At 30.7% G+C, this 13,982-nt stretch overlaps 2 protein-coding genes across 2 annotated transcripts; both read right to left on the bottom strand.

Annotated features, from left to right (window-relative positions):
* Nucleotides 1–2,542: 2,542 nt before the first annotated feature.
* Nucleotides 2,543–6,000, bottom strand: LOC137807953 (malate synthase, glyoxysomal). The gene is made up of 4 exons (XM_068608820.1): nucleotides 5,421–6,000; nucleotides 4,777–5,102; nucleotides 3,950–4,280; nucleotides 2,543–3,458 (listed from the first exon to the last, which is right to left on the bottom strand). The coding sequence occupies exons 1-4, from the start codon at nucleotides 5,799–5,801 to the stop codon at nucleotides 2,802–2,804; spliced, it is 1,695 nt and encodes a 564-aa protein (XP_068464921.1). The 5' UTR covers nucleotides 5,802–6,000; the 3' UTR covers nucleotides 2,543–2,801.
* Nucleotides 6,001–10,676: 4,676 nt separating this feature from the next.
* Nucleotides 10,677–13,982, bottom strand: LOC137807951 (malate synthase, glyoxysomal). Its single transcript, XM_068608818.2, has 4 exons — nucleotides 13,166–13,982; nucleotides 12,168–12,493; nucleotides 11,625–11,955; nucleotides 10,677–11,516 (listed from the first exon to the last, which is right to left on the bottom strand). The coding sequence occupies exons 1-4, from the start codon at nucleotides 13,523–13,525 to the stop codon at nucleotides 10,860–10,862; spliced, it is 1,674 nt and encodes a 557-aa protein (XP_068464919.2). The 5' UTR covers nucleotides 13,526–13,982; the 3' UTR covers nucleotides 10,677–10,859.

The following is a 13,982-nucleotide window of genomic DNA, read 5'->3' as shown; positions in this document are numbered from 1 at the left end:
ATTGCCCTTTCTCCACTTAAATAATAAAAACACAACAGTGTGTATCCCGTTTCAACAGAGGCGGCAATCTTATCAATTATTTGCTGGATTCCACGCGTTTCCCCGTTTCTTATCAGTTATTATATTTTCTTTATTTTAATTACAGTTAAATTATTATATATTATATTTTTTGATAATACATATAAATTTATCTCAATCATTCCCAAGTATGGATAATAATATTTCCGATTTCATTCATGTGATTTATTACATAAGTTATCTTTTTAGATTCTTTTAACACAATAATAATTTAGATTAGATTTTATTAAGTGATTTCAATTTCTAGGATTTGTTCTATTTTTAATTTATTCAAAATATTTAAAATTTTATATACAAATTAAAGAAAATAAAAGTGACACACTAAAAATAGAAAAAGAATTGTATAAATACTGTAAAAAAGTATTAATGATGTGTAGAAAATATGTGATAATACACGTTTGTATGTTATATGTGTATACATTAAAAATTAAAATTGTAGCATATATTCTCGAATCTAACAAAATCTGTTTTCAAATTATTATTTTTCTTGTTCATTAGTCTCTAATTTATATGTCCTTTTTCATATGACGTTATTGAAAATAATATAATAAGATATTTTATTTTAAATATTATTTTTTCTTTAATTATCTTTTATAATCTGATTTATATTCAAGCTGGAATATAAGGACAAATTTTGGATTGTAGATTCTCTCCTCTTTAATAAAAAATAATATGTAAAAGTTATTTGATATAAAAATCATTTTTAAAATATAAAATTAGAGTTAAATATATTTTAAATCGAGCTAAAATTATTATTTAACATTATATATGATATATTAAAATTGTACAGCTAGTTAATATGATAAAATGAAATATAATTTGTTTAAAATCGATTATAAAACTGATCAAACACATGAAATATCAAATATTAGAATTTTACAAATCTAGACTTACGGCGAAAGTCATAACTTATTCGTTTTTTTATGTAAAGGGTGTATTCTTTTTTAGTTTACTAAAATGAGTTTTTTTTTTTTATGAAATCATGACTGAAATGAAAAAATTACAAATTTATGCCTAATATATTTTACATAATAAGTTTTTGAAAATGAGTTAGTTGTTCAAAGAAGATTTTACATGAATATTATACAATTCAATGTATATAATACATATATAAGTAAAAAATATTATAAAATTAGACAAGTTGTATCTAGCTGATACAATTTTATTAGGTGTGTTATATAGTCGTGCATGATTAAATCAAATTTAGTACAATTGAAGTTGTGTCGCCCTGCTTGACTTTAATTGTATTTTTATTTTTAAATTAAAAATTTCATATTGAATATATTATGAATTAGAGTTAAGAAAATAAGAACGAGGGATTTGGTTGTAAAATTTAGGATTAAGTTAACCGTGAATGTGAATGTTTTATTGATTTTTTTTTTTATAAATTTTATGAAATTTGGTAGGAAAAAACATCAAATAGTCATACATTTTTGATAGAAAATTGGGAATGAGACACGTTAAAAAAGAAAGTTAATCAAAATGTGATTAGAAATGCGATGGTCGATGACCAATACCTAAAGAGATTGGGGATTACAAAATTTAAAAAATCAACCATTATTAATAGTTTTTATATTTTTAGTACTTTTGTTTATTATAAGCTTTTAGTTTAAGTTTTTTTTAAGGATTAGAGTTTTAATAGCATTTTTTTTAATTAAAAATTAACTAAATCTTTCTTAATTTTAGAAGGTTTGTCAGAATTTAATATTTTTAATAATTTAATATTCTAATATTTGAAAAAAACACAAACTTTTTTTAAAATCAATAAAATTGAGTGCAGGCATGATTTTAGTGTAAATTTCATATAACTGAAGTTGTGCATAGATTACACCACTTCAATTATATTAATTTTATACTAAAATCGTGTTAACACAACAGAACTTTAATTAAACGTAATTTCCAAACTTAATCAAAATCATACCAACATCATACAACTTATGTACAAATTGATTTAAGTTAAAGTTGTGGAGTTCTGTATTGACCACTTCCGAAAGAGTAATCGTGTTACCTTGACATGAATTTTTAGTATTTTGTATGAAGTCTTTTCAAACAAGACACGAATGGTCCATATTCATAATAAATTTTTTGTATCCACGAATTGTCCATATTCATAATAATTTTTTTGTATCCATATGGATTATAAAGAATCTATTACAACTTTAACGTGCAAAAACCTTGAAACAATATCAATTATCTCTCTTTTCAGAGTTTGATTGTTCACAGGATCATTTAAATGTTGCACTGAAAGAAAAACCATACAAATTCTCTCTTCTAATGTGTGCAATTAGAAAATAAAATAAAATAAGAAATGTATGATCGAGATTAAGAAGGTCTCCATAAAAAAAATTAGGAGACAGTATACGATAAGCATCGAAAGTAAAATTTTAATTTTTCATACTCTTAGCCTTGTACAAGACTTGACTCATCAGTGTAGAATAAAATAAAAATAAAATACATCTAGAAATAAATTAACAGAGCATATACTTAAATTCAAAATAGCTAATTTTGTTTTTTGACAGCATTACAGAAGAGGAAGGCTGAACTCTGAGTATGTTATAAAAACGAAAAACATAATCGTCTTTTTATTAAATAAGGATCACCAAGTAAAGCATGGAATCCTGTGAAAATCGCTCCCTTGCGATTTTTTTGACATCAACAAAGTAAAGTACACAAGACAGAATCGAAATGACCCAACTATGAGGCACAGTGAACCAACCCCTTTCTTAGTTCAAAGCTTTGGCCTTAGTGTGATGCAGAACTATGTAATTATAGGCCTCCAGAGTGAGAAAATCATCAAGTGTTGGGGACGTGCATTGGCGAGCAAACATCTTACAAGCCTCCTTGTACTTTCCCTTCTCGAACTTCTCTGTTCCCACTTCCTTTTCAATCCTACCCATCTCTTCTTCAACCACTCTATCAAAAAGCTCTTTCTTCACTTTCTCTCCGAGTCCATCCCCATTCAGTTCCACTTCATACTTGAGCCACTGCCAGTTCTGCACCCTGCTAATCTCAGCAGTCGCAGCATCTTCCATCAGGTTGTAAAGAGGCACGCAACCGCTTCCACTGAGCCATGCTGCCAAGTACTGAATCCCCACCCTTGTGTTTAACCGGAGACCTTCCTCGGTGCGGACTCCAACTGGAATCTGCAAGAGGTCTTGTTCGGTTATGTGTGCAGCATCTTCGCGTTTCACTGTCTCTATCTGGTTAGCAGCATTGCTCATTATGTTGTTGAAGACCTCCATGCAAGCCGGAATGAGACCAGGGTGTGCAGCCCAAGTTCCATCGTGCCCGGCCTGCACTTCTCTCAGCTTGTCCTTCCTTACAAGTTCCAGTGCTGCCTCATTTGCCACTGGGTCATCTTTGATTGGAATCTGAGCTGCCTGTTGAACAATCTCAACTTTATCAGTAACATTTTCTAAGAAAACAATAAAAATAGAGTCGGAGTTTGTAATTGTTCATTGGTTCCTACAGATATCTTGATTTTAAGTTTTAGTTCCAATATGAAAAGCAGTAAGTTTAAGTTGCTAGTTATGGCCACAAGAAAAAATGAAATAGTTTTGCACCTCCAATAAATGTTCAATCATATTAGTAATAGGGACTAAAAGATTGACTTTGATGTATATAGAGATTCAAACCTCCGCTTTTATTTTTATAGGAACTAAAAGTTCAAATCAGAATAACAATACGCAATGAATGAGTAGGTTAACCTAAGGCATAATGCAGAAACTAAAGTAGTTCCATTCCATTACATACCATTCTTAAAAAAGTAGTACAGCAAATCAACAGACACTAATTTTGAATGTGACACTTAAGTTGGCAACCAACAATCCAACATTGTATGGTCTATAAGCAGAGTAGTTCCATTACATACCATTCCTCCCATAGCATGCACACCGCGCCTGTGGCAGGTCCTGATGAGGAGATCAGAGTAACTCTTCATGAAGTGTTGAGTCATGCCAACCTGCACCCTATCTGGTAGGAGGCGATCCGGGTGAGCTTGGAAGGTCTTCACATAACTGAAAATGTAATCCCATCGCCCACAGTTCAGACCCACCGAGTGCTCCTTCAGCTCATACAGAATTTCATTCATTTGAAACACTGCAGGAAGTGTTTCTATCAGAACCGTCGCCCTTATGCTTCCTCTTTCGATGCCAGCTACATTCTCAGCCTTCTCAAATACGCTGTTCCATATCTTAGCTTCCCTGTCAATCATAAGGTTGTTATATTACAATCCATTATACAGAGTTCCATAAATGCTGGTCCTGCTAAACCATCCAATTAAGTATGGGTAGACCTCGATATTTGAGCTCCATATAATAGTTGTAATCTCCTTGGTCACGCTAGATCATGCATAAGAGATTTCATTGAGTTTTGAACACGTTTTAGGACTATTAAATCGTTTCGTTCTTCCACATGAATAAGTTCTTTTGCTGTTTTTCTTCGATCAGAACTAGAAATTTGTCTTGTTGCTGATGTTTCATGAATGCCTTTATTGTGTCGACAATCGAAATGAAACTTTAATTTTAATTACAAAATAACACCAACTAAAATAATTGCTTTCAAATTTTGTTCTTGCGTGTATCATACTAAAACCGTATTCTAGTTTCCACTGAAGCTGAAAACTTATGAAATTACTAACAGAAATAGCTTTGTTATTCGGCTCTTGTATTATGACTGCATAGCACAGTGCTTGCTTACCTTGAATGCTCCATTTTGGGAAGATAAAAGAAGGGGCCAAAACCAGCACCTTGAGTGCGTCGAAATGCTGAGTGGTTGTGGTAGAAGTAGAAGCCAAAATCAACCAGGCAACCAGCTGCAGGTTCACCGTCAATCAGAATATGTGCTTCGGGGAGGTGCCAACCTCTTGGTCGCACAAAAAGCTTTGCTGTCTGTTGATTGAGCTTGTAAACCCTGTTTCTTACTTTGTCATGGAAACTTATGGTCCCATCCAAAGCATCCTTCAAGTTCACTTGGCCACTGATAAGATTTTCCCAGCTGGGTGACAGTGCATCTTCAAAATCAGCCTTAGAAATGAGAAAAACATCAACAACTTTCAGTGCTATGATTCCAGGATAAACCAAATTCAATCAACCCTTGTGCAATTAAAAAAAGGAGAAGACTTCATCACACTCTCAGTTCTACTTCTTTATTCTCAGTGCAGAATTTTAATCTTTTAAGTTCTAACCATCTCAATCAAATTGGTACCATTAAAAATAAAAACCCACAACCAGCAGAAGTTTTTTATAGTGTTCTTTCATATGTACAAGTTCTCAACTCAATTATGGTTTAACAACTTTAGGTGAAATGAAAGGCATAGTAGTGAAGAGTGTAGTTGTACTAACCATAAAGACTTTAGCTTCAGAGTTGAGAGCATTGATGACCATTTTTCTATCAACAGGGCCAGTGATCTCCACTTTCCTATCTGCAGCAGCTGGTGGAACAGGTGCACATACCCATTCCTCTTCTCTTATGTGGCTAGTGGCAGGATCAAACCCCGGAAGAGCCCCTTCATTGTACCTCTTCTTGGCCTCTTTTCTCCTCTCTAGTGCATACTTGATATCGCTCCTGAACTCACGTTGCAGGTCAGCAACAAATTTCAAAGCATCTTTTGTCAGGATTTTCGCAAACTCTTCATCGTATCTTCCCAGAATATCCACTCCATCTGGTACATCATAGTAAGATTCAGTCGCTGCTGCTGGTGTAGGATGGGTTCCCTGGTCCATGGCCTTTCTTTCTTCCTGCAATGGTAACAAGGTATTGCTCCTGCGAAGGTAGAATGTGATATGAGAGCAAAAGCATGGTAGAAATTAGGTTTAATCAATCATTTGTCCGTACAACTTGTTTACTTTCCATGTTAATAATGTCTGTAATTAAAAACTACAGATTCAGTATCTCTAGGATCATGTTGGTATCTTTTACTCTGTATTTTGGATTTTGGATTTTTTTACCAAAATAAACCAAATACTTATTTTGCACATTTTATTTTTTAAACTAAGCATGGTTATTGTACAAGATTATAATTGGGTTTGAGAAGAACCGAATTATCAAGTGTGAATAATGATTTTTGATAAAATTAAAATTGGTTCCTGACCTGCTTTTCCTTTTTTTTGCAATTTTTTAAAAGAAAGAAAATATTTTAAAAATAAAAAAATTATTTATGATAAAAGTATTATTTAAATTTTAGACTTATGAAAAATAAAATAAATATTATTTCAGGTTATGTAAATATATAATTAAAATTCACATAAAATTTAATTAAAAACAATAAATAATAATATACACAATCTTAAATTTAAGTTTTCCTTAGCTCAAGCAAAAATATTCGTATAAACGGAAATTTTGTTGTTTGAGAAAAAAAATCAATATGAGAACACTTATAAATTTTATCCCATTTTTATTTTTACGATATTTTTTTCGTTTTAATAAAAAATGGATTCGAAAACACTCTATTTTTCATCATATTTTTGCTTGAAAAATAAGTTTGGGAACAACCCAAAATTCACTGCACCATTCTAATTTGAGCAATGATCTTTCACTTAAACGAAAGTTGCAAATTAAAAACTATATAAAACTACTATAATTCAAGATTTTCAACAAAAATTATACTCCAACTTAAATTTTATCAAAGATACATACCAAATTAACATTTCTTTCCTCAAAGTTGAACATGTACTCCATATAGTTATTATATCAAACTATATATTCATCATTTCTAAATCAATTTCAATCATCCAGATTCAAACAACCAATACTTACAAATCTTACACCTTAATTGAATAATAATGCAATTCAAATAATTTCATACTACCATTCAACACTTTTAATCTCAAACAACACCTTTAATACTTATTCAAATCCAAATCAACATATGCTATACAAAAATAACAAAATCAACAATATCACAATTAATTTCAATTAGTATACTACTTTACTTAAAAAAAAGCATGCAAGAAGATTTGAAATTTAAAACTAGTTTTCCTTCATTTAGAATAAGTAGATGTGCTCACAAATAGTTTCAATCTTATAAAGTCCAAGGATAGCTCAACATGTACCACATAGTCTCTGATCAAATATCTAACTATGTCACTAGGACTCTGTATCAACCGTAACTATTCCTGAAATTAAAAATACTACATGGAAAACATTTAAAAAAAAACCTAAAAACTTAAAGACTCAAAGCAAAAAGGAATAAAGTTGAACTTACTCATAACTAAGATTCTGATTGGATAATATTGTAATATTTTCTGTCAAGAATCTAACTAGACGAGTTTGATGACAGATGAGTTCAGAAAATTAGACAATAGAAGAAGGAAAAAAATTACTTTATAGAAAAATGATAATTGTTTTAAAATAAATCTTAGATGACTTATTTTTTATTTATATATTATTTTTATTATAATAATAAAATATTAATATATTATTTAAATATATCACTTACACAAGCTATTTTCTAGTTCATTATAACTAGAAGTTAAGCAATTTGTATATTTATGATAGATGAAGATGAGTGATTCTATCTTCGTAGACCTGCCTTCTTTATCATCTTTTAATATTAGAAAATAAGTATTGTAAAATGGTTGTGGAAAAAGATTTATCATTTTAGGAGTGAGAGTAAATAATTCACAAAACAAGACAAATCAAATCAATGAAAAATAAATGCAACAAAGAACTTATATTACTTATACTTCAAACTATATTAAATTTTACTATTAACAGCAGAATTTTATAATAAAAAAACATACAAACATATATTATTAATCAACTAGACTTTACTCTACACTATATTGTTTATTTCAAAACAAAACATAAGAAAGTGAAGCAATTATGTTTTGATTGAAACTCCTGATAATTATATGCACATTGTGACGTGATGCCAAATATATATTTATCATCTCAAAATTAAATTTAATTAAAATCAACTTTATTAACCTGGTTCAAAGTGTGGATGAAAATGTTGAAGATTCCACGTCAATTAGATTAGAGATTATGACATTTTATTGTATATAAGTGGGCGCAAACCTCACCTCATATGTTGGTTTTATGGGATTGAGTTAGACTTAAAGTTCAATTCGTATTATGGTATAGAATCATTTTAAACCTATCCTAACGAGTGTTTTTTAAACTTATCAGACTACCTGTTATCAGCCGTTATCATCCGTTAATTCCGTTAATTAATAAAATATAAATATTTAAACTTAAAAATACCGTTAATTAATAAAGTTTTAATTATATATTTATAAAAAAAGGAATGATAGTACATGAAATGTCTAATTAACAGGTTGAGAAATTATAATAATTTTCACTCAGAGCTAGTAAACTCAGTATAAATGAAAAAAATATTTCAAATCAATATTTCATAATTATGGTGTTTATTTAAAAGCTGGATAGATATTATTGATATCAATTAGAGGTGTAATAATATCTACAATTGCTGTCTATGTTGTTAATGATAAGGACATGTGTAGAGCCTGATAATATCTGCACTTTTTTTCTAAGCTTTAAAAAAGTTGAATGCAAACAAATAGTTTTGATTGTTAATGTTTTTGTGCAGTGTAAGGGGTCTTCTCCCATGTATTTCACCCGTGAATACTACATTATTGATCTAATAATCCTAGAGAATAATTATTTACTTAAGTAGCATAGTTTATTATAGAAAGAGAGAAATATGTTTATGGTCCCCCATTTCACACTTAGGTTATTTATTTTTTATATTTTTATTTATTTAAAATAATTTCTAATTACAATTGACTAATATTTTATATTTTTAAATAAATTGTATAATTAATTAATTGTTAAATAATTTTTTTATGAATTTAAATTAAGTAATTGAAGAAGTATGTCTAATTACCTTTTAAAAATCATATTTTTTTCTGGTAACAGTTTTAAATGAATAAAATTAATTAAATTAAATAAAAACTAACATTAAAACGAAACTTAATGTTTGTGAATACATTTTAATTTTTTGATAAGTTTAAATTTTTTTATTAGTAATTGTAAGTATTATGATTATTTAATTATGTATGGTGTTTAAGTAAAGAATCTTAGGGTAGGGTATAAAAAATATGGCATTGATGATATCTTAATATAGTAGGAAATGGAGTGTGAGGTTCTGTTTGATGTAAAAGGAGTGAGAGTGGGTTTGTGAAAACCATGTGCTGGTGGTGGGGCCCAGTGTGCACTAACAGGGTAGTGGTTGTGACAAAAATGTACTACTCTTCTTCACAACGTCCAATGTTTTTGAATTGGAGCATGATAGAGACATTGGCCTTTAGTAGGATATTTTGGGGGGCCAACATCAGATTCTGATTCTGTTTGGTTGGTAAAGAAATGATTCGGTTTAAGTAAATGAAAATGAAAAAAAATGTTTTTTACTTATTTTTATTGAATATTTTATATTTAACTGTATTGATAATCCTATGTATGATTCTATGAGCGTGTCGTGTTGGAAGCGTGAGATATTTGATAGAAACATAGAAAGATTGTCGAAGACAATGTAAGTTAAAAAGAAATAGATAAAAATAAAATAAAATTAAAGACGATTTGATTACAAATAAAAATAAATAAATAAGTTTTCCAACCATACTTCCAAATACATCTTAATATACAAAATTCAAGTATTTGCTCTTCGAAAATAACACAAATTTTATGAGAAATAAACTAAATACAAAATAATCATATATAATACTACTAATAGAGTTTAACTAATTATATTTATCTCTCTCGGTCACTATAGACTTTTTTATTGAGAAAATTATAAAATATATGTTACAAAACACTAAACTTTAAACAATCCTAGAAATATAAATAATACTTTTTATTTTTGAATTTTTCGTTTTCTTTAATTCAAAATCCTAGACAATTAGTTTGTAATTTTTTTTATTTAGTTTGTAATTCTACTATTTTTAGTTTGTAATTTTTTTGGGCCATAAGAAGTTTGGGCCAATCCGATTTTTCAACCTTGGTGTGTGCCTGACCAGGCTGGGGTTATGTGCCTTCCTTCCCTTAAGATGAATTTTGGTTTCTGTTTTACTTTATTACAACACAGCATGTTACGACTTAAATTGTAATTTTGAATAAATTTTTAATTCTTGATAAATAATTTTAGTCTTTGTATTTTTTTTTCACACGATTATAGAGTTCAATTTTTAGAAAATTCATAATTTTGATTTTGTTTAGTTCCTATATATGCTCTATTTTACCTTTTATATTTATTTAATTAAATTATTTCGTAATGACACTTTACACAAATATGCTAGATCTAGGTTCAAATAAAAGAAATAAACATATGAAATAGTAAGAATTCAATCAAAACTTCATTTTTTTAATATAAGCATTAAACCATAATTAAAAGTAAGGATAAAATCATAATTTTAAACTGAAGACCGAAATTATTTTGTCTAAAATAATTTTGTTGGCAGAATTATGAGGAACAAAATAAATTTTTCAATAGCATATTACTTCTTCGAAACATAATATTGCGGTCAAATATTTCCTTTTATTCCCTTTTTCAAATCTTGACACATAACTTAAAATTCAAAATTGTCAAGCATAAAAATAATTTATTGTACTGCAAGAATATACATACATATATATATATATATATTAAAAAACTCTGTCTATCTGTTTTAAAATATCTTAATTGAGTTGAAAAATAAAAATCATATAGAATGTCTCTTTCCATAAACTGATGAACTGAAAATAAGAGAAGGAGGAGTTATGTAGACGAGACAGAATTCAAATGATCCAATAACTAAGCATAACGAAGCAACCCTTTTCTCAGTTCAAAGTTTTGATGATTCCTTGGGGTGATGCAGGACTATGTAATTATAGGCATCCAGAGTAAGAAAATCATCAAGTGTTGGGGAGGTGCATTGGCGTGTGAAGATCTTGCAAGCCTCCTTATACATCCCCTTTCTGAACTTCTCTCTTCCCACTTCCTTCTCAATCCTTGCCATCTCTTCTTCAACCACCCTACCAAAAACTTCTCTGTTCACTTTCACTCCAACTTCATCCCCATTCACTTCCACACCATACTTGAGCCACTGCCAGTTCTGCACCCGGCTAATCTCAGCAGTCGCAGCATCTTCCATCAGGTTGTAAAGCGGCACAGAACCGCTTCCACTCAGCCATGCTGCCACGTACTGAATCCCCACCCTTGTGTTCAATCTGAGACCTTCCATGGTGCGGGATCCTCTTGGTACCTGCAATAGGTCTTGCTCGGTTATGTTTTCAGCATCTTCACGTTTGTTTGTATGTATCTGGTTAGGAGCATTGCCCATTTTGTTGTTGAAAACCTCCATGCAAGCTGGAATGAGAGCAGGGTGTGCAGCCCAAGTCCCATCGTGCCCTGCATTCACTTCTCTAAGCTTGTCCTTCCTCACAAGTTCCAGTGCTAACTCATTAGCCACTGGGTCCTCTTTGATTGGAATCTGCGCGGCCTGTTGAACAACTTCAACGTTTAAATCTATATAAACCCTTTTGCTTAGAGGTTATAGAAGTGCTTGAAAACAAATATTCATGTGAATCAGAGTAGTTCCATTACATACCATTCCTCCCATAGCGTGCACACCGCGCCTGTGGCAGGTCCTGATGAGGAGATCAGAGTAACTCTTCATGAAGTGCTGAGTCATGCCAACCTGCACCCTATCTGGTAGGAGGCGATCTGGGTGAGCTTGGAAGGTCTTCACATAACTGAAAATGTAATCCCATCGCCCACAGTTCAGACCCACCGAGTGCTCCTTCAGCTCATACAGAATTTCATTCATCTGAAACACTGCAGGAAGTGTTTCTATCAGAACCGTCGCCCTTATGCTTCCTCTTTCGATGCCTGCTACATTCTCAGCCTTCTCAAACACGCTGTTCCATATCTTAGCTTCCCTGCAATCACAAACTTCTGATGTTACTCTTCACTAATATAAGACAAACTTCGACAAAGTCATTAAAATGTTTTTTATATGGTTCTCAAATCAGAGTTAGAATTTCGGAAAATCTACATATATCATGCAATTTTCGTTGGTTTTTGACTGAAATGGTTAATTTTACTAGAATTTGACCTTTGTTATAGAGGGTTCTTAATACATAGTTCTTACCTTGAATGCTCCATTTTAGGAAGATAAAAGAAAGGGCCAAAGCCTGCACCTTGAGTGCGCCGAAATTCTGAGTGATTGTGGTAGAAAAAGAGGCCAAAATCAACAAGGCAACCGGTTGCAGGTTCACCATCAATGAATATATGTGCCTCGGGTAGGTGCCAACCTCTTGGTCGCACAAAAAGCTTTGCTGTGTCATCACTGAGCTTGTAAACCCTGTTTCTTACTTTGTCATGAAAGCTTATGGTCCCATCAACAGCATCCTTCAAGTTCACTTGCCCTCTCATAACATTTTCCCAGCTGGGTGACAGTGCATCTTCAAAATCAGCCTTGCAAATAATATAAAACAGCAAAAGCTTTCAGTGTTTGTTTTGGTTCCAGTATACACCAAAATTCAATCAACCCTTAAATAATTAAAATCAAAACTTGATGCTATTTTTACTTCTTATTTCTTGCTTATTTATAGTTAGGTCCCTCTACATGATGACTTCCTTGGTATCTATGAAATTGAGAAGGACCTAGTTTCGAAAGATAAAAAGTTGAAATACTTAATCATAATAACTACAATTTGATAGACCAAAATCACATAATCATATTACTAAAAAATCTAAAATAATAGCGAAAAGAAAAGTGAAGAAGTGTAGATAAATTTTCAATGAAAGTTTCTTTGGAGATTTCAAATTAACGTAGAAAGATATTTTATAATATATAATTGGAGGTAAATCTTATTTTATAATTTTGTAAGATTAAATTATATTAAAGTTTAATTTTTAATATTAAATTTATTCCATAATCAAATCACTCTTCTATTAAAAATCTTACATTAATTAAAAATAAAAATATTTCATAAATTAGACTAAATATTATTTTTTTAATATAATATTAGATTTAAAATTATTATATTAAAAAATTACTATATGATGATTCATAAATATATATATATATACACTTCTTAACAAATTTGAGTGTAATTACATGCATGAGTGAGTAGATGTACTAACCATAAAGACTTTAGCACCAGAGTTGAGAGCATTGATGATCATCTTTCTTTCCACTGGACCAGTGATTTCCACTTTCCTATCAGCAGCAGCTGGTGGAACAGGTGCACACACCCACTCTTGCTCTCTTATGTACCTGGTGGCAGGATCAAACCCCGGAAGAGCCCCTTCATTGTACCTCCTCTTTGCCTCTCTTCTCCTCTCTAATGCATACTTTATATGGTTCCTGAACTCACGTTGAAGCTCAGCAACAAATTTCAAAGCATCTTTTGTCAGGATTTTTGCAAACTCTGCATCATATCTTCCCCGAATATCCACTCCCTCTGGCACATCATAGTAAGAGCCATAGGTTCCAAACTCCATCGCTTTTCTGTCTTCCTCAAATACAATGTGACATGAGAGCAAGGATTGTGGAGAATTTATATAGCACAAGTAGTTCAGTAGATGGTTGCAGATTTTTATTTTATTTTTTATCTAACATGATTTATGTTGATCAAATAGCAAAGTATATGGTTATAGAGCATCAACATCAAGGGACAAATGAAATAAGTGACTTGACTTGTATAATTGACAAAGCAATTCGATAAAAGGAGAGAGAGAAAGAAAACAAAATAACGATTTAATTATTGAAATTTGAGGAGAAACTAGTTTTGGTTTTCTAAATTGAAAATAGATGTTAAATTGGTAGTGTTATATTTCATTACTTCTGTCATAGCCACTAACTTGGGAGTTGAAAATTGATTTTATAAACTTCGAGATTAAAATATATTAAGAATTTAATAAATAGAGTTATCTTGAATTTTTAAAATTGCGAGAATTT

The sequence above is a fragment of the Phaseolus vulgaris genome, chromosome 3, assembly GCF_051622355.1.
Source record: "Phaseolus vulgaris cultivar YP4 chromosome 3, ASM5162235v1, whole genome shotgun sequence".
NCBI lineage: Eukaryota > Viridiplantae > Streptophyta > Magnoliopsida > Fabales > Fabaceae > Phaseolus > Phaseolus vulgaris.
Note: the sequence above shows the minus strand (reverse complement) of the source record. Positions and strands in the feature narration are given on the sequence as shown.